The 22,217-nt window shown below is 37.8% G+C and overlaps 1 protein-coding gene across 2 annotated transcripts in view; it reads left to right on the top strand.

Annotated features, from left to right (window-relative positions):
* The window catches only part of LOC148126168 (uncharacterized), a 278,790-nt gene that overhangs the window by 232,367 nt on the left and 24,206 nt on the right, over positions 1-22,217 (top strand). The window contains exons 4-5 of one of the 2 annotated variants that reach the window (XM_087930131.1): positions 5,026-5,231; positions 6,740-8,008. In XM_087930131.1, the coding sequence (XP_087786257.1) occupies positions 5,026-5,231; positions 6,740-6,746 (213 nt within the window). In that variant the 3' untranslated portion in view covers positions 6,747-8,008. Of the gene's footprint in view, positions 1-5,025; positions 5,232-6,739; positions 8,009-22,217 lie in introns of those variants that run through there. The other variant, XM_087930129.1, reaches the window with a different exon arrangement.

The raw sequence follows: 22,217 nt of genomic DNA, 5'->3' as shown, positions 1-22,217 counted from the left end.
CACTGTTGTATATAGAAGAGGCCATCATTTGTTTTACAAGAAAACTAGTCATCAATAAATAAATAAAATCCTATTTCAAAAAAAAAGGTGTGGTGCCTCCAACACAAATGGGAAGGAACCGTTCAATTAACTGGACTTTAGGCACTTTCTTAAAAACACATACAAAATGTTATAGACACAGGCATGGGTAGCCTAGTGGTACTTGGGTGACTCAGTTACACATTCATGTAGTCTTGACCCTGATATTTCTTCCCTTTGTTAATTTCATTAAGCACTGCTTCAGTGTAATAAACCACCACTGAAGTCAGTGGGACTTACTTTGAGCAAAGCCTCTTAGAGTTGTGCTGTAAGGTTGAATTTGATTCAGACTAAAATAATAAGAGTAATTGGATAATCATAAATATAGCAAGAGGACTTTTTCACCCATTGTTCCATTTTTAGCTCAAACATGATTTTCCTTTCATATTTCAGTTTGACAAATCCATTTAAACCTCTAATTAGCGCGGTAGGGGAAAAAAATTAAAAGTAGACTCTTTTTTTAAATTGACACTGGCAAAACTTTTATCCAAGAACTAAATGTGGCAAGTTTACTATTAACACTTAGCAGTACACATAAGCCCAAAATTATAAGCAATTCAATCTCCTTTTCTTGAGATCAAAGTACTCTTTTTGTACCAATTTCCATCTTGTACCTATACTTTATGGAAGAATGAAGCAGAAAACAGATGTTAATAAAGTTTTCTTCCCATTTCCTTTTCTGAAAGCACTCTTAAGAACATAAGAAGTGTCTGATGAGATGGGGAAAGATTGGTTCTAGCCCAGCTTCTTATTTCCAACTACTGTAAATACCATTTGGAAGCAGGTTGTGAACTATGTTCCTTCTCCTGTATTTCCAAAGTACTAGAAAATTATTCACTGTGGTTAATGGCCATTGAAAGATCTATTCTGCATTGTCCTATCTCTGTTGAAGCACACACCTAAACTACAGAAAATTAACTATATTCAACAAATCGCCATTTATTCAACAGTAGATAGAAATCTGGAGAGATTGTTCTAATAATAATAACAGGAACAATAATGTTTAATTAAAAATACGGAGATATGAAGAAGAATGATAGACTGCAGTAGGCAGCACAGGCAGTGTTAAGTCAAACATAAACATCAAGAAGAGCCACTTTTCCACAGTGTGTAAATCTGGATGTAGCTTCCAATAGAGTCGTGAAACTATTGATACATTGACCAAGTTTGAAATTAATTCAGATTTATTTGAAAGAGTGCAGGGAAGAGCACCAAAGCTCCTATAAAGACCAGTGAAAAAGTATATTTAACCTAAAGAAGAGAAAGCTAAGGGGAGACAGAATAGGAGCCTTCCAATACTTAAAAAGCTACCACGGGGGAAAGGGAGTAGATTCATTCTTCACAATGGGCAATGGTGGGACAAGAAAAATGGGTGAAGCTTTACAGAGAGAAGTCCAGACCAAATAAGAAGGAATTTCCTGACTGTGAGAACTGTTAAACAGTAGAAGAATCTGCTTCCTGGAGTTAAGGATGTTCTGTCACTGTAGGTTTTTAAACAAAAGTTGAATCGCCATCTTTCTGAAATAATCCTGGACAAGAATTTGGTCCATAAGACATCTACTGTCTTCTCCAGCTTTGTGATTCTATGATTCTATTATTCTATTTCTTCTTTAATAGAAAAGACCATTTAACTAAACCGTTTCAGTTAGACACTGGAAGGACTTTGCATCAGAAAGCAAGTGTCCTAGTGAGTCGAAAATAGAGTTTCCAACAATCCATTGTTTTAGTTGACTTCAAGTGTTTTTATAAAGTGAGTTAATTGATTAGAGAGATCAAACAATATTCTCAGCCAAAATCTTTGAAGCTCAAACCAAATCTTATGTCTAAATAGGCCACTCTGTATTTGTCAGAATCACATTTGATTTTCACTAATGTCAAGCTCTTCTTTTTTCCATCATTGGGGACTTTCTTCCTGAGCTTCACAACCAGAAGTTTTTGTTGGGATCAGAAGTGGGAAACCATCTGGTCCCAATGAAACCTCTACCTCTCTAAGGTTCTTCAATAGGACAACATTGTTCTTTAGTAAATAATAAAATAGAGGAATTTCATGTTCATCACAGAACAGAGCCTTGTTTTTTGACTGGTGGCTGAGGAGGAAAAATTCGGTGCTGACTGTCTGCCTCCATCATCACTTCCCTTCAACTACTATGGAAGGATAGCTGGATGTAGGGTATATATGCAAACCTCTCGAGATTTGTTTCTGGCATCTTCAGGTAGAGTTGGGAAAAAATCGTTGTCTCTGACTCTATATAGTGCACCAGCGGGCCCCAACCTTTCGGGCACTCAGGGACCGGTTCCACGGAGAGAGGTTTTTTTTCTGCAGACCAGAAGGGGCGTGGTTTTGTGTGCTGCCTGCATCCCATGGATGGAGCTTCGCTCGTTTCCACAGACTGGTTTTTGTCATTCCACGGCTTGGTACTGGTCCATGGTCCAGGGATTGGGGACCCCTGTAGTAGACAATATGAGCTTGATGGACCAATGGTCTGTTTCAGTTTTGTTTTTGTTTTTTAAAAAGCAGCTTCCAATGTTTTCTACTTTCTTAAAGAAAGAAGACTCCCATTCTTCCTGGTTGCCACTCAGCAGCAACAGCCAACAAGTACTATTTCCCATCACATCACCTACTGTGTTGAATAGTCCAATCTTATGCATGGTTATTCTGAAGTATGCCCCACTGGATTCAATTGGATTTATTTCCAAGGAAGCACATGTAGGCTTGCAGCATTTAAGGCTGAAAAGATCTTCAGGTTATTCAGCTGGCAACCCTCTGAGCTTTCTGAAGTGTTGCAAAGGCAGTGCACCAACTTCTTTATAAAAGAGAAATATTTGCTGTATGGCTTGTTCAGTTAAAAGTATCAGTTTAACATATACTTCCACAGGCCACAAGGAAGCAAATAAGTATCTTCCCACCCCGCTCCCCCAATAAAGTATAATTCATGTTGCCTTTGCAAGAAAATAAAACTACTTTATTTGGCAAACATGTGATTTGTTGCATGTAACAAATCCCCTGTCTGATGCATAACATATTATTTTTCTTCTAACTGATACAAGTTATATACTGATTTCTTTCCATTGGACAAGAGATGTTAATATTTATTTACACCTGTGGTTATGACAGCACGTGAAATGTGTTTAAACACCAAATACCTGCACATCATGCTTAATCCTAACCATGGGTTTGTGATATTTCACCCTATTTAGTATTTTCTTCTTCTGATTGCATGTAGGACTCACATAATTTGTCAATCGTACTGATACAAATTATAGTAAATGTGGCATACTGTGAAGTAATATTGTGGTTAATTGTTCTTTAGCATCTAGTTAGCTTTTATTTGGTGATGTTTCTGTTTGGAATTTTTCTTTTTTTTAAATAATCAGTAGCAATTTAGACTGGAAAAAAAACCTTGATACTCATTGAAAGAAAAAGTTACCTATTTAGTGATAAAAAAAGAATTCAAGACTGACAATGGTATGTTTTATGTGATAATTAAGTAGAAACATAAGATCACAAAGCAGACCTAGATCTTTAAAGCTCTCTCGGTATGGCTAATGCTTTTTAAATTTTTAAAGGAAATGACAAATAAAAGTTGTAATTAACTTAGCCTCATGAAATTACACCTCCCAGAGTCCTTCATAATCTTCAAGCATGCTAAGAACTTCATTTGCCCCTGTGATAGTTTCACACCATTTTGCACGTAGTTTCGTCCAACGTGGCATACAAGAGCCTCCCTTAAGTCTTTCAGATCAAAACTGTCTTAAACATGTTACTATTTAAATACCAAATGTCAGTGTAGCTGCTCTAAAGAATTTAAGACTAGGTCTTGAACTGACCCAGGTTCAATTCTTCACTAGCCATGAGTGACTTGGGAATTTCAGAGGCAATTATCAACACAAATAAGGCTACTTATGAAGTAAATAAGACTCAGCCTTAGCGATAAAATGGGGAGGATGTATACAGTTGCCTTAATTAGGGAAGTTGAATCTATATAGATCAGGTTCTTTTGCTGTCCCAATTAGTAAGTGGCAATTAGAATAGCTTAAAAAAAAAAGAATCTGCTTTTCAAATCTGTATGTTTTCATTCCTAATTTACCCTAATCCACTCAGTTTTTACATGTTATTTTCCCTAACATATATATTTTGAATATAACTTCAGTGAATTATTTTTTAAAAAAATATTCCTGTGTTGCACTTTTTACGTATTAATTCCACATGTGAGCTTTTAAAATGTAAAATTTACATTGCTTTATTTTTAAATGTAACCATACCTGGGGTTATTTTTACAACTTTCAGAAACACATTCTTTTTTAATTTCTTGGCTTCATTCAAAGCTCTGAATGGAAAATAATTACCTTTCATTCATTCCTGATAGGTGGACAGCAAAGCAACAAAGCCAATTTTTAATGTTCATATTGTTCTTTTTTTAGGACAGATGCCTAAAGTTCATATTTTTCCACTAAATGTAGCATTTTCTGGATGCCAGAAAAGGGTTATTGCTTTGTTTCTGACTTGGGCTTTTTGAGTTTTGATCTCAGACAATATGTTTTCCCTGTTCATTTTTGACAGAATGAAGATTCAGGAAGTTAATATGCAATAACTGAATCTTAAATGATTTGTTCCGGTAGCTCAAGGCCATTCTCTATTAATGGAATATGTTGCCCATTACCTTTATCTTTAAAATCCCCAAATATCATATATGCAGTCATAGGTTACATTTTAATGCTCCCTCCTGCCATAAATACATTGCTCAATATAAGCAAACAAGAAATATTGTTGAAATGCTTTTGTGAAAACCAGAAAAGCTCTCAACAACTTATATATTTATGATCCAATATGAACCATTTCATAAAGTTTTCTCTTTCTAAACTATAAACAGCAAGCATTCATCATTGCATGGCCCTAAGTTGCTTGAATATCATACTTACTCTTTTGTGTCTCCCTTTCTCTTCCAGTATCAACTTGAGAAAAAGTCACCCTGGAGACTTCTGGTGACACAGTGGCATCAGTGGGTCATCTTCTGCACAGTCCTGGGCCTCATGATCAGCACTCCATTCCTGGTCTACCAGTTGATCATTGCATTTAAGGATCCTCCCCCAGGTCTACTTTTCAACATAGCAGCCATCTGTTTCGGAGCACTCGCAGAGATGCTTCTGACCAAGTGAGTGTGGAAATAGAGTCTGTGTTTCTGGTTGCTTTCTCTGTCATGAAGATGATCAAGGTTGTCTAGCCTTTGAAAAAAAACTGGGTGGCCTGCAGAAGAACCATCTCCAGTCTGATAGTCCACACTAGATATATCTAGAGGGCACCAGTGGCTGAAAACTCAGAAATTATAACCTCCAAATGCAGGTAGCCTTTGACTTATAACACTTTGTTTAGGGACTGTTCAAAGTTACAACCCCAGTGAAAATAAAATAGATTAGAACAGAACAGAATAGAATAGAATAGAATAGAATAGAATAGAATAGAATAGAATAGAATAGAATAGAATAGAATAGAATAGAATTCTTTATTGACCAAGTGTGATTGGACACACAAGGGATTTGTCTTGGTGTAAATACTTTCAGTATACATAAAAGATACATTCATCAAGAGTCGATAATCATAAGGTGCAACACTTAATGATAGTCATAGGGTACAATAAGCAATCAAATCATACTTGGAAACAGTCAATATAGATTGTAAGGATACAAACGACAAGTTACAGTCATACAGTCACAAATGGGAGGGAATGGGCGATAAGGAGTGATGTGAAGATTAAAAGTAATAGTAGTGCAAACTTTGTAAATAGTTGAACAGTGTTGAGGGAATTATTTGTTTAGCAGAGTGATGGCTTTTGGGGAAAAACTGTCCTTGTGTCTAGTTGTTCTGGTGTGCAGTGCTCTATAGTGTCGTTTTGAGGGAAGGAGTTGGAACAGTTTATGTCCGGGATGTGAGGGGTCTATAAATATTTTCACAGCCTTCTTTTTAACTTGTGCAGTATACAGGTCCTCAATGGAAGGCAGGTTGGTAGTTATTGTTTTTTCTGCAGTCCTAATTATCCTCTGAAGTCTGTGTCTGTCCTATTGGATTGCAGAACCAAACCAGACAGTTATAGACAGTTGCAGATGATAGAAAAAAGTGATGTGTGACCCTTTTGTGTGATCAAAATTCAGATTCTTGGCAACTGGGATGCATTTATGATGGCTGCAGTGCCCTGAGTTCATGTGATCACCTTTTGTGACCTTCTGACAAGCAGAATCAGTTGAGAAGCCAGGTTCACTTAACAACCAAGTTACTAACTTAATAACTGCAGTGATACACTTGACAACTGTGCAAGGAAGGTCATAAAATGGGGCAAAACTCACTTAACAACTGCCTCATTAGCAACAGAAATGTTGGCTCAAATGTGGCCCTAAGTCAAGCGCCAGCTATATGTAGAGAGCACTGTTCTGATTAGCTATTGTATAAATGTAGTTAACAGTTTAAACCCTGTATCTTTTCTTCCATAGCTTTTCTGAGAACAATGAGTTGTGGATCAGTGTACCACAAGATACCTACACACTGTGATATGTCTGCCATAAGCACTCTTCTTGTCTTTTCTAAGACTACCCAACTAAGAATAATATTTCAGGATAATATAGTTATCTTTGTTATACAAACCCTACTTCCTTTTTTTTCTTATTCCAGTTGCTGACTAGCGAAGCACATTGAAGAAAACATAGCAAGCAATAAAATGCCAGTTGGCTTCCTCTCAGCTAATCACAGGGTTAAATCATATGACCACCCATGTGTCTAATTTGACCTTTAGTTAATTACGTGATAGGCAGTTTCCAAAGTAATACCAGGTTTGTCCTTAAATCTGTAAATGGCCATGGTGCATATTTGAATATGAAATAGAAAGTGGAACATATTTTTTAAAGTCCATATAGACTTTGGATTCAGGGTCTCTCCCAAAACCACATTTGCATCAGCAACACCTCACTTAATTCCTCCAAAGCAGGGGTGTCAAACTCAAGGCTCATGGGCCAAATCCAGCCCTTTGATCTGGCCCTTGGGGCCACCCTGGAAACAGCAAAGGAGCAGCCCATGGTGTCACTGACAGCAAAAACGGAGCTCTGTTTTTGATGGCAGAGGGTTGCAGGGGGCCATCACAGCTGAAAACGGAGCTTGGGAGGACCGCTGTTTTCACTGGCAGAGGGTTGCGGGAGAAAACAAAGCTGAAAATGGAGCCCGGGAGCCCATTTTCATTGGCAGAGTGCTTTGGCCACCATAGACACACCCAACACAAGTGACAACAAACCGGCCATGCCCACCCCAGCCCCTGAGGTCAAATGCAATTCTGATATGGCCCTCAATGAAATGACACTCCTGCTCCAAAGGCAACTGAGCCAGTGATGGTCAAATGACAAAATTCACAACACGTGATTTGCTTCTATACAAAACTTCCATCTTTTCTCAACTTGGGTTAAAACTGAATCTTTGGACTAACGCTCATCCATAATTAAATCCATCCTCCTTTCCCTTTGTCTCAAATCAACCAGTCCCATGTTGACACAATTATCTTGAAGCTGTGATGGTCACTATTAAAATGTTGACATTTACTGTTTGAAACTAATTTATGTTACTGTGAAATTGTAGTTATGCCTTGTAAATAAGTGTCACTAACATGAATTATCTTCAGACATTTAATGTCAGTATTTTAATGATGGGCCACTCTCTCTGGTTGGTGGCTATAATTTAGCTGCTGAGGAGCTGGAGAAGAAGTAGGGTTAGGCCTTAATGAAGTGGCTGAATAACAAAGGAAAGTAGAACACAAACTGAAAAAGGTGGCATTAGGGGAAAAATGAAATCTCGGTGACATAATTTTCATAAAGTAGTCTAAATTTAAATAAGAATTTTGGCATATTATGTATTTGCTCTAAGAAGCACAAAAGCAAGAAAATGATAATTGTATTTAATTCCCCTTGACTTCTAACCTTTTTAATCTGTTGTGTTGCTAGTTCAGTATTGCAAATCTGTCTGCTTTATATTACAATACAAACATATGTATTGAGTTATTCCAGAAAACTTGACATTTCAAAAACAAATATGAAAACAGAGTGAGGTTGAGCTTTTTCTTATTTTAAAGCAGTTGGTTAGCTTCTGCCTTAATTTGGATCTATGGGAGCCGGGAAGAATCATTAAAAGTAACATATCATCTGAATAAAAACTGCAGCACAAAGCAGCTAAATATCAGGCTTACATTTTTCCCCTTTCCCCAGTAGTTTGGGGCTAGGGATTTTTTTTTTTTTTTAATTTCTCCTCAATATAATACCAATTGGAAAGTTGCCCAGAGACTACTAACCCATTAGCAAATTAAGAATTTGCTTTTAATAAAACAGAACTTGTAAATAATGCATTAATTGACTAGCTTGAAAGTTACCTTGAATGCTAGAAACCCAGGCTGTAAATGTATAGTGAAAGAACGATGAAAGTTGACTTAGCTGCACAATGATTGGAACAAATTAAATATGACAGTTGATATTTGCAAAAATGGGGAGCTAATTGGAAGACACCTGCAGCTGTTTTCCAACCAAAACAACAGAAGCCGAAGATGTATCTAATTGAAGTGTGTCACATTTATATTTTGGCCCAATTTTTTTTACCTTCCTTGGGGTGTTCTGTGCATGTTGGGTTTGTTTGTGCTGCACTTTTGTCAGGACATGAGCCTAAAGAAGCAACAAGTGTCTCTTTGACCACGTGTGGCATCTCTAGGTGTTTTGGAGAGTAAGCATGTGAGAGCTAAGAGTGCCTATACAATATGACTTAGATGCAGAGATGTTTATAATGTTTGATTGGGAGCCATCCAGAGTTTAGTATAAGATGGGCAGCTTTATAAATGTTTTAAATCAGTAAATAAATCAGAAGGAAGTTTGGATTGTTTGAAATGTTTGATCCCTTCCTCTGTTATTTTCTTCATTTGCCTGTCAAAAAACTCATACGGTGCTGCTTGGTTTTTGTAAAATTTATTTTAAGGTGCCACATGTTGCACAGAATAAGAGATTTTAAGTTTTTATTATATTGTTCCTATGCTACTGAGAAATCTCTTTTCTTTCTACTTGTAGAAAATCTACATTTTCTTTCATTCAGGCATTGAGTGACTGTTTTTAATATTTTATTTACATTTCCAGAGGAACAGATGGATCATGTCTCTTGCAGCAAAACTACCAAAGATTCTTATGGCAACTTTATGATGAGCAAATTTGTTATTGTCTAAACTTTCACAGGTGAAGTGAATTGTGTTACATAATAATCATTTAAGCCAGTGATTCTGAAATTGTGATTCATGAATCATTGGTGATTGACATAAATCCACCAAGGATTCACCACATCCTTCCCTGAATTCATGACCATCTCTGTTTATCTCCTGTGGGTCTTCACTGACATTTGCCTGGTCAGATGAGAGTCACTTGCTCACTTAGGTCTCTCCTGGTTTACCACTAGATAGCTAACCAAGCCCAAGCTGTGTCTTCTCCTGGCCCATGAAACCCTCCATTCAGCCTCAGCTTGCTAGTCAGAGCTAAAGGTTCTTGCTCCTGGTTTGAGAAAATAGATCAGTTCTTGAAATATACGTGTGATGATCAGTGGTGGGATTCACATTTTTTTACTACCGGTTTTGTGGGCGTGGCTTGGTGGCCATGGCAGGGGAAGGATACTGTAAAATCTCCAGTCAGAGGTGGTATTTGCCAGTTCTCTGAACTATTCTAAATTTCCGCTTCCAGTTCTCCAGAACTGGTCAGAACCAGTTGAATACCACCTCTGGTGATGAGTAGTAATGTGAGCACTGAAAACTGAAAATAGAAAACAGATCATGAGGGCACAGCATGAGTGTCCATACTGTGCTAAAAGAATGCTGTGTTCCTATACCAGGAACCTCAAAAGAAGCATGTAAATAGCAACAATGATTACCTAAAAATGGAGTTTCATTGGACTTCTAACTTCTTTATATTCAAAGATTTTTTTAACTAAAGATTATTCCTGACTAACAGGTTTGTGCTAAGGGTTGTTATTACAGAATGCATACATAAAACAATACCTGAACAAATACATTTTATTTGGAAGAATAAAATATCCTTTAAAAATGGAGCTTTTGGAAGGTAAATACAAATTTAAGTGACAAACACTTCTGACCACGACCATATAGGGTTCCGACCAAAAAATTCACAAATTTTTTTAATCCGGTCATGAACACATACTCGGGTAGCGATCAAACATGATCCTTGACCCAGAAATTCCTGAAGATGAAACATTAGAAGACGAAGAAATCACCAAAGTTATGGAATGAATTATGGTCATGACCGGAGGTTCTACTGTATGATTATTAATGTATTCTCCAAAAAACTAGATTTCCTACATTCTTAAACATAGGGAAGAGATACTTGTTTTACTGTGTGATCCCCAGATTTTCCAAAGACTTATTTAGTGGCCTATGATTACAGAAAGTTTGAGAAACACTGATGTATGCAATGATATTTTTGTTAATTATTAAGATGCCACAAAAGTCTTTGTTCTTTAAATAAATTTGTAATCCACCCAAAGAATTTAGGTTACTAGATGAATTTGAAATATAATAAATTATACTTAATAACAGTAATTGAATTTACAATTTATCCTTGGGAACATCTTGTAAACAGATTTTAAATTCAGTTATTACTAATATTAATTATGTAATCCTGAATGTGTAGTTTACAAAATTGTATGGTATCATTGGTCCTGACAATAATTTTGCTGACCTGCAAATATTCAAGATAGCTTTGATTAATTCTCTCAATTGTAGTATTAGTCATAGAACATATATTTTGCTTGTCGCCAATCTTAGATTTAGGAATCCCTTAAAAACTCCAGTCTAAAACCCCTCAGAATTAATCTCAGACAGTGGAGGTGAGGGGTCGGCATCCTGCAGCCCACAAGCAGAATGCGGCCTACCACCCAATATTATTTGGTCCATGGTCCTAAAAAGAAATGGATTTACCAGCCTGCAAGAGAGAGGGAAAGAGTCCTCTCAATTGTCCATTTTTGCCATTTTGATGACAACTCCACTGGCCAGCTCAACAGAGAGAGGAACAAGTCCTTCAAAAGGGCGATGGCAGGGCCTCTGACTCCATCAGAAAAGAAAGTTGTCAACCTCTGATGTAGACAATCCTGAACTAGTTGCTCCAATGATTGATTCAGTCTTGATAATCACCCTTGATAATATCATTTATATATCAGAACACAATGTCTTATTCTGGTAAAGGAATGTGTGTATGAATAGCCATTTTAATCCAGTGATTTCTTATAAGTATTAATTGCCTTTAAGGAATGATAGAAGTGTGTTTCAAAACTAAGTTACTGTTCTGACCCAAACCTTGTTTCAAGGAAACAAACACCAAACAGAGATAAAAGCAAAACCTTTTAATGCTTCTCTGCGAATTCCATTCATTCACATTTAAAAGGCTATTAAAACTAATTGTCTCTGATAAGAACAAGCCTTGCCAAGGTTGTGCAAGGCTGCCAAGAACACTAATTTAAATTGCCAAGAAATATTCAAACCAAAAAGTCTCTAAATACAAACCAGGATAGTCTGAACTTCCACAAGGCTTGAAGTGCAAGAGCTTCTTTGCTTCCTGCAAAGAATCCCGGTCTCTCAAGCTGGCTTTTATCTCTTAAGGGAGGGGCCATTACCTTGCAGCCTTACTCCTGAGTCGTCCGTGCTGCTGCAGCTGCTCTTTCCTTCGAGCAGCTCTGTGCGCACACGCACTGGGCACAGGCTCCTCAGGATCCTCTGCATCATTGCTGCCAGCCTCCACAATCTCTGAAGGCAGCACTCCACTCCCTGATGGTCCTGGTCCCATCCCTGCATCACACGCAGGCCCTTCATCTGAGTCCTCACTCTCAGAGTTGTCAGCTATCCGCACCTGCTGCTGGCGAACCACAACAGTTACATAACTAAGTATATAACCACACTGCTAAGGTGCTCCATTGGCAATGTGGTCCCTCAACCATTTCTGGAAGGCAGAATATTTTGTCCATTGTTTTTAGCACATTGCAAATGCACAACCTATGTTTTCCTGCTCAAAAAAGACCCACCGAAAGTAGTGTTCCCAATTTGAATCAGCTCAAATATTGTGGTCTGGTTGGTGTGTTGATCTTTCTTCCTTGGCAATCCCTGGTTTGGCTACCACACTGAGAGAGGAACACCTCCTCACCTGGACTGATGCTCTTTGCCTTCTAGCTCTCTAATCTCTGTTGTAGCTATTGATATTAGTGGCTTGGTGGACTTGCTGGAGGAGCCAAGGACCACTGGGTTGAAATCCAGCAGAAACATTTTTTAAATTGTTATTTCTCTTTCTCTGAATCATCTGCTTTTCAGTCGGATTTTTTTTCTTTAGTTCCATTGTATCATCATCATCATCATCATCATCATTCTTCATTCTTAGTAGGTTTGGGCTTCGAAGTCCTTCCACCTTAAGTAGATTGAAAGACTGATGAAATGGTACACCAGTGGATTTATTATAAATAATAAAGCAGAATAGGTAGTTTCGGGAAAAGAAAAACCGTAATAATTAAAACATTCTGCAAGATTTGAAACTGGTGACATTCTGCATGCCAGTTAAAGGGTACAACCACTGTACCACTAAAAGATTCTTCTGCAAAAAAAAAAACCCAGACAAAAAACAACTACCATATAACAGTTCTTTTTAAGCCAAATGTGGGAAAATGTAAGATGGGGTTTTATTTTAAAGCGAAGTTATTCCAGCATATGTGTACATCTTGATGCCTTGACCTTGAATAATTAAAGTATACATGTTCAGCCAGACCACCCACAGATAGGAAAGCTTATTGTTAATCTTGATGGAAATATTTTGCAAGGCTAAAAAGAAATGAATACATATTAAAGTTCATACTGGCATAATAGAAGTCTATGTTCCTACCTTGAACTAAAATAAAACAGTAGACGAAAAGATGTTTAATATCCTTTCAGAGAAAAGAAAAAAATCTAGTTCCAGTTTTATTTCCATTACTTGAGATAGAATCCTCAACATCCTCACTGTTATTGCTGTTGTTGTTGTTGTTGTTGTTGTTGTAATTATTATTGTTATAATTTTGTTAAACTCTAATGCCTAGGCATTCTTGAAGTCCATAAAGGTAGCATCTATAAAATAGGAGTGGGTAGGCTAGAAATGATACCAGAAAGCATAATTTATAAATTTGGGCACAAAATATGTGAATAGGAAATTTTTTTCAAAAAAAAAAAAACCTCTGGTTTTTGAACATTAATACTTATACTGGTGGTAGATAAGAAGCATTGAGAATGTCTTTGCTAACAAGAATGCATTCTAGCTCTCATCAAAAGAAGGATTCTGAAGAGCTGTACTGCATGCTTTCTGTCATTCTGTCTTTGAGATACAGGTGTCTTTTATAAAATACATTTAGTCTTCTTTATTGGGGAGAGAAGCCACTAACATTCTCATAAGTAAAAGAATTCCTGAATTAGCGTTGTTACCAAATGTTTGACCTATAATTAGAAAGAGCAACTGCCATTTGAGTGTAGTTTTACAGTGCCCCAAGTCCAATCTGAACTGGCCCATTTTACCAGGGGTCAATTTCATGCAGGCATATTCTATTCTACAGCAGTCATATAGCCATATAGGGAGCATATGGCATGGTTCATAAAATTAGAATATGGCCTCACTTTTGTTCCAAGCCTGGCTAGTATAGAGTTGGTTTGGCAGTGGATTTTTGTTGCTTTCCAACAATGGCCAACAGACATTAGCAGCTTCAACTGCTTATTAAACATACTTGCACTAAATCTGACTTAGCTAAGGCAATGACATTTCTACCTTTGTAGAAATTTCTACTTTTCTACCTTTATCAGAGATTCTACCCAGCAACAGATCAGCCTTTGTCTTCTTCAAATTAGAAATAGTTATAATTTGATAATAAAAAGAGTGTAATTTGATAATCAGTGAATGGATAACCAAACGGTTCTAGATTTAATATTACAGAATTTGACCTTGCATTTTTCAATGCGTTGTTCCACAGGAGTTTAAAATATTTGGCATTTTTAGTTAGCATCTCTTTATGGGTAGTCCTTATCTAATGGCTGCCATGTGTAGTGACTGTACAAAGTTACAATAGCAGTGAGAAACTTACTTAATGACCCTCCTTGTACTTACAACTTGCACTTTATGACTAGTATTGCAGTGTTGCCACAGTCATATTGAAAATGAAGTGTGACACAACCGGCAGGTGTATTTTTTTAAAAAAATATTATTTATGTATTTATTATTTATATTTATTGTGAAAGGAAAGAGGAAAGAAGGAAGGTTTAAAGAATATATAAATGACTTCCAACCTTTATTTCAATATTTAATTTTACTCTTATTAACCTTCCTCCTTCTTAGATGTTATAAAAGATCCTTAAGCCTGTCATTTAATTCATGTATTTCTTAATCTTCAACCCATAAATCATTTCATTTCTTCCTTCTTTCAAAAAAATATTCATATAAGCCTTACAGTCTTTTGCAAACATTTGTGGGGGGTTTTTTGTTGGTGGTGGTGGTTTTGGTCTCACCAGACAGGTTAGTTTTGCAATTGGCAGGCACTTACGCAGTCGCAGCATCCCACAATCACAAGATTGTATGCTCCATAGCTGGCTTCCAACCAACAGAGTAATGGAGAAGCCACTAAAGTCACAAGTCACAGTTACATGTCTTAACAACTTCAGGTGATTCTCCCAATGGCCACAGTGGAATTGATGTTATAAGCCTAGCACAGTTATGATAATTTTTTCACTTAGTGACCACAATTGCTTAGTTGATAGAATTACCTGTCCCAATTAGGGCACTAAGCAAGGATTCTCTGTAACTTGTAACAGATAATTAGAGTTGCAAGAGACCTTTTAAGTCATCTAGTCCAACCCCCTGCCCAAGCAGGAGACCCTACACCATTCTGACAGATGGCAGTCCAATCTCTTCTTGAAATTCTCAAGTGATGGCGCTCCCACAACTTCCGAGGGCAAGCTGTTCCATTGGTTGATTGTTCTCACTGTCACAAAGTTTCTCCTTATTTCCAGGTTAAATCTCTCCTTGTTCAGTTTCCATCCATTATTCCTTGTCTGGCCTTCGGGTGCTTTAGAAAATAGCTTGACCCCTTCCTCCCTGTGGCAGCCCCTCAAATATTGGAAGACTGCTATCATGTCTCCCCTGGTTTTTCTCTTCACCAGACTAGCCATGCCCAGTTCCTGTAACTGTTCTTCATATGTTTTAGTCTCCAGTCCCCTAATCATCCTGGTTGCTCTTCCCTGTACTTTTTCTAGAGTCTCAACATCTTTTTCATAGTGTGGTGACCAAAACTGTAAAAAACGGTCATAAGTCACTTTTTTCAATGGTCACTCCACACAAGCAAAGTACCAGCAAAGGAGGGGAAAATAACTCTGGAGAAGTTCCTGAGACAGGAAGTCTAGTCCTGCCAAGAATGTAATAAGGGTTAACAGAGAGGCAGTTTCTGTAAGCAACACCAGAATGTTTCCTTCCTGCCTTCCTTACAGGATTAGGCCAGTAATTTCTTCTAACAACTGGTTCTCCGAACTGCTTAGAATGTTAACAACCAGTTCTAGTGAATAGATGCGAAATGATAGAATCCTACCCCTGTTTACAGCCCTCTCTAAGCAATTTACAGAGCCAACATATTGCCCCCAACAATCTGGGTCCTCATTTTCCTGGATCTCAGAACGATGGATGGCTGAGTCAACCTTGAGCCAGTGAGAATCGAACTGCTGGCAGTCAGCAGAATTAGCTGCGATACTGTATTTTAACCACTGCACCACCACGGTGATGCAGTGCTTACATTTTCAACTTTGTGTATGTGAAATCTGTGTTGGGTATTATTAAATCATCTTTTGGTTGTTAGAGTGGACTTTTTAAATTTATTACCAAACATACCCATACTGTTTTGGAAATAGAAGACAGAAAAATACTTTTTTTTAAAAAAAAAAAGTATGTTTAATGAATGAAGTCTTCTTGAAATCTGATTCCACTGGCTTCACTACCAGAGTTAAGAGACCACCTCATCTTTTTTGGCATTACATAAACCAGGGGTCAGAGAAGGCTTATAGTTAGCTCACATTGGGTGTTGAAAAAGTTCGGTGCAATGAGCTAATGAGAATTGGAGTTCTTTTGTGGTAGTAGGAACTGGTGGTTTTATGTAGGAGAAAAATTTCAGCAGGTAAACCCCATTAATTGCTAGATACTGCTCTAAGTAAACTTGCATTGTGAATTCTTGCTATTTAATTAGGGGATGGGAAATATTAAATCTTCAGCAAAGGCATGGTTTTTCCCAGGTATGAAATATAAATTATAATGAAATAAGCATGGATAAAAACAGACAAAAACCACTCTGATAATTAGAAGACGTGTTCCTGCTTTATGTTCTAACTATATAACTACATTTTGTTATTCTAAATATGTGAGGGAGGGAGGAAGGAAGGAAGGAATCTAAGCGGCTTGGCAGTAGTAGATTTGTTCAGCCATAATAGCCATAATACGATACAAGCAGCCATAATATGATAAAAACAATCCTAAATTCTTAAAGATTTTCAACCATTTGTTGCTCCCCACATATGTTGATTAATAACTCAAAATACTGAGATTCCAAAAGAAATGCAGGCAAACTCTGGTTTGTACTTGTTTGAAAAATATCCATGCAAAACCAGAATAAAGCCTACTTTGTTATCTTGGTTAGAGGTGTTCCGGACTAGCAGGCTCGAAAGCCTGCAACTCTGATTGGCCCACGAATAGCAGATCGTGATTGGTCGCCACAGAGTGATGCGATTGGCTAGTAAACGGGCTGCCGCGATTGGCCCTGCCAAGGGCGGCTAACTCAAATCGCTTTCATTGGCTGCCTAGCCGCAGCCAGCCCTATATAAGGGGCTGCTGCAGCTGGGATAGTTCACTCAGATCTGAAGTCACTAATAAAGAGCTATTGTTGTTATCTGAGTCTTGCCTCCGTTTCTGAACCATCCTCCCAGATCTAACAAGAGGCATTCATGGCACTGTTTCCTATGGGCTAAAATAATGCCACTGGCATGCTTTCATGAGTCTTTAACATATTGCATTTTTTTAATAATTGGCAAAGGACAGCTTTGTTCTTTGGCAATTGTTGCAAGAACAAATACTATTAGAAACAGTTAGGGAGGGCCAGTGCCATAAATACCTATGCCCTGGTCATGAAGGACTTTATAATGAGGAGGCCCAGTTATAATGCTTTGAATTGTACCCAGAAGCCAACTGGTAGCTAGTGTGGCTTATGAAGGGAGATGGGCCGTAGGCAAACCAAGGTGTGCTTATAACTCCTTATGCTGCTGCATTTTTTTAGTTCTGGCTTTGCAGTCTGATTCACCGAGGCACATTTTTTACAGGCTATCTCTGTTACATCAGAAAGATTAGCATCAATGGGAGGGCAATGTCGAAATGAAATATATATTTAATAAAAAACGTCTTTTTGTAAGCATGCATTTCCATTAGATAACTTAAAGCTGCCATCTCATCTGCATTTACCTGAAAGTCAACTCTGCTATTATAAGTAGTAATTTCTATGGGAAGGCTGCCTCAGTTACTTACTTACTTTTCTAAAAAAAAAAAAATAGATCCACTATCAGAATAGAAGGAAGTTGAGGTTAGCTGGGTTGGCTAAATTGCAAGTGGTCCTATTTAATGCATCCTGCAGCTGCTATGAAGTTCTTCAGCCAGTTTCAGTTTACAAAAACAATCCTTAACCTGAGGCAAACCAGTGGTGGGATTCAAATATTTTACTACCAGTTCTGTAGCCGTGGCTTGGTGGGTGTGGCTTGGCTTGGTGGGCTAGGCTTGGTGAGCGTGGCAGAGGAAGAATCCTGCAAAATCCTCATTCCCTCCCCATTCCGGGGGAAGATTGCTGCAAAATCTCCCCTCCCCACCCCAATAACCTGCTTTCCAGTTCTGCTCTCCTGTGCAGGGCAACTAAAGAAGACCCAGCTGATCAGCTGGGACTCGGGAAGCAGAGAATAGATGGGGGTGGGGCCAGTCAGAGGTGGTATTCCAAACTACTCAACATTTCTGCTACCGGTTCTCTGAACTACTCAAAATTTCCACTACTAGTTCTCCAGAATTGGTCAGAACCTGCTGAACACCACCTCTGAGGCAAACCAAGTATCTTAATTAGTATTGCTTAAACTGCAAGGCTGAAAGTTGTATTGGCATGTGAGCATTTGTATCATAACACAGTGAAAAGTATGAGCTGAAAATGATGTGCAAACCATTTTCTCTTGCAGGACCTCAGTATAGCTTTGTCTTCAAATGATGAGAAATTAGAAGTGGGAAGTTGCCTAATAGCAAATCAGAACATAAGTTTTAGATTTCTTACTCTGGGACTGAACCTAAGAATCTATCGGATGTGAAATGAGTCTTTTATCACTTACAACATAGTTTGCTTACAACTATGGAGCCTGACACAAAGCAGTTCCAATATTCTTATGGTCCTGCTTTTCTTTGTAACTAAATAGGACCAAGTCTGCAAATCTTGCTATATAACAGCCATGAAGAAACTTGTCCAAGGATTTTTGGAAGAGACAGACAAATGCACCATGGCCATTACCTGTTTCCATACCTTTTCAGCCACAAGGGCTCATGTGTTTAATGTTTTAAAAGCAGTACCTTGAACAGCCATATCACGTTTCCTTCCCATTTGCTAGCCAATATCTGAAACAGGTTGAATTTAGCTCAAGGTGCCTGTGCAAACCATATGTATTTGTGCTGCAAATGAGAGGCGTAATAAATTGAGTTAAGGATAGAGAGTCAGCTTGAACTCTGGAAATGTTCCTGCTTTGGGGGGTGTTTAAATTAGACCTTTGCAGTATTATTGAAGGCATATTTTTAAGACAGGGTATTTTTGTTTTTGCTTCTGAAATATTCATACCCCTTTGCATTATTTGGGAAGCAAGGTACAATTTTCCCCAGCAATAGCCTATGATCTGCCAGCCTCCTGCTGTCCATTGTCATTGTGTCTCACAACCCACAGTGGCCTGAGGTGCAGTGGGCACTCAAGGAACCCCCCTCCAACGCCCATAACTCTGAAACAACATGACATCTTAACCTTTATAAACATTTCTTCACAACAGCATTTAAAAACACCCAAATCTTGTCTGACCTTTACATCTTAGTGGAAGGGGATTTTTTTATTATTATTATTATTATTATTTTTAAATTGATGTTGCAATATTCCCCCCCGCTGCCAGTTGTGGCATTTTTAAGATACTTCAAGAGGAACTTTGCTTTACCTTTCCCGTCCTGTTTCAGACCAATCATTAATCATGAAGGAAAAACACTCCAGACTTTTGCCTGACTTCATAATGTTTTTTTTTATGTTTCTGACATTTTCTATCTATGAGCTGAAGGGAAATTCTTGTCTCTTTTCATTTAGAATCTGGTGGGTTGCTGTTTGATTCTTGCTTGACTTTTTCTTCCACTTATTTGCTTTTTCCACAAAGGAGTGTACTGCTACTGAATATTGAAATTAAAGACACTTATCAGCAAAACTGTTGTTAAAGATATCGCTCCTGGGGGGAGGGGGCTCTGTTGTCTGCAAACACAACTCTGTCGTAAGACTTTTTGATATTTATTTGTTAGAAAGGTGGTTTGTTTTGGAGAGAATTACTTGCTAGTAAAAACTCTGATCCAGAAGTGCTTTAAAGTTAACCCTCTTACAAACAGAAGTCCAGCACCACTTTGGATTTCTACCTTTTGCAGCCTTTTTTGAGCCTAAAATAAATACATTTTGCTGCTTTGAAGAATTCATTTGATAAAATTAATATAGTATAATTCTTAAAGCAATAGCCTACATTTGAGTTACTGATTTTGGTGGAATTTACTTTGTCCCATAGAGTCATGGATCCAGTTGTATAGATTCTCCCGCCTGTTAGTTCCCTATTTATTTGTAATGCATTGACACTGTAATTCTTATGGATGTCTCTCTCTAGGGATAGAAGTATAGAAATAATAAATTACATCATTAATAAGCTGCTGTCCTTTTAAAATCATGAGATGGCTGCTTGACTTTCTCAAAACCATCAGTCCTGCAAAAGACCAGACATGTACAATCCTATAAAAGAGTAACTCAGGGTTGAACTGAGGGGTCCTTGGTGTTCTCTGAGTTTGGTTGTTGCAGACATTTCATTACCAAACTAGATAACCACTTCAGTGTTCTGATGTTACTTAGTTTGGTAATGAAACATCAAGGTCCCTACATATACAATCCTCCTTGTTCTACATGATACGATGGCATAAAGATCATCCCCTGGCAACTTAACAAGTTTGCAAAAGTACCAAAAGTGTAATGAAGTATTTCAATAGCAACATGTGTCTTTCTTTCTGAAAGTTAAAGCAAAATTATTTTAGGAAAACAGCAACTCTGGCAAACACTGTCTGTACTGGTCATTACTTTTTCTAAAGTACATTATAGTCATGATTGCTTTTTCAAACCACATTACAGCTGTGAAGTAGAGCTTCTACGGGGAAAAACAAATATTGCATTTATTACTGTAATTCTACATTCATAAAATATATTTCAGAGGAGGAATTTACACAGGGGGTAATGTGATTTTTCCCTTTATCCATTATTTATAACTGCTTAATCCAGGTGCTGTCAGTTATTTTTTTTTTATATTCTCCAGTTTCACAGCTACAAAACACTTCAGTATTTCTAATTTATTTCTGCTTACTATACAGATGTTCTCAATTGTGTTCCTAACTACATTTCAGATGTTATTATTGTTTTTGTTTGTGTCAGCGTGCATGCTGAAGTGCACAATACACAATTGTCAGGACTTTAGAAGCCCGTAAAAAACCTCTGATTATTTAGTTATCAATAAATTAAAGTGTAATATCTAGGTCATTAGTGGATTCAGTCTTCAGGTAATTTCCCTGCAGCTTATTGTATATTGTCACATGAAAGTTTCATCTTGCATTTACTCAAGGAGGTCATTTAGAAGCAACATTTGGAGAACATGTGGAATTGTGGATTGTGTGCTGTAAACCAATATCTTGGTTCTTGATAGAAGATTTAGTAGCTTGCATCTTACATGCCTGTTTCTTTAAAGTTGGGAGAGGTCACCATATACCAAAACAACTTTTTGCCACTATTGAACAGCCCTTAACACTGAAGATGTGGTTCTGCCTTAGCGTGTGGGGTTGTTAATTGGCACTAACAATAGGGAGCAATAATGGACCACAGAGTCAGGATGAAGCTCAATTTAATAGGCAACTTTAAATACCTTCGGGGAATGGGTCACATGTTTGCCCTATGGCGAGATGGGTTGCTGGGGCGGGTGAAGCCATTAATAGGGTTGTATTTTATTGTTTTATTGTTTTATTATTTTTCTTTTTATTACTTTTATTTCTGGTGTTTTTATATCTGTGTAAGTTGCCTTGGATCCAGAGTTGGTATTCAGCAGGTTCTGACCAGTTCTGGAGAACCAGTAGCAGAAATTTTGAGTAGTTCAGAGAACTGGCAAATACCACCTCTGACTGGCCCCGCCCCGATCTATTCTCTGCCTCCCGAGTCCCAGCTGATTGGCTGGGTCTTCTTTTGTTGCCCTGCACAGGAGAACAGAGCTGGAAAGCAGGCTAGTGGGGTGGGGAGGGAATGGGATTGTGCAGTAACCTTCCCATGCCACACCCACTAAGCCACACCCACCAAGCCATGCCCACAGAACCGGTAATAAAAAAATTTGAATTCCACCACTGCTTGAGTTGCCATGTGTGAGTAGGTGGTAATATAAATTTTTGTAAATAAATAAACAATAGCAACATTCAGCTTAAATCACAATTTTCTGATTTGAAAAGCAGCCCAATTCCCTGGGATCACTTCAGGAGACACCCTTTTGGCTTTCCAGACTGTTCTGACCCAAACCTTGTTCCAAGGAAACAAACACGAAACAGTGGTAACAGAAAAACCTTTTAATGATTCTTTACGAATCCTGTTCTTTCATGGTTAAAAGCTGTTTTAAATTAATTATCTCTGATAAGAACAAGCCTTGCCAAGGTGATGCAAGGCTGCCAAATACACTAGATAAAGTTACAAAGAAATATTTCAAACACAAAGAGTCTCC

The sequence above is a fragment of the Pseudonaja textilis genome, chromosome 3 (assembly GCF_049901715.1).
Source record: "Pseudonaja textilis isolate UNSWEBS1 chromosome 3, rPseTex1.2, whole genome shotgun sequence".
NCBI lineage: Eukaryota > Metazoa > Chordata > Lepidosauria > Squamata > Elapidae > Pseudonaja > Pseudonaja textilis.
The sequence above is the reverse complement of the archived record's forward strand: the minus strand, read 5'-3'. Positions and strand labels throughout refer to the sequence as shown.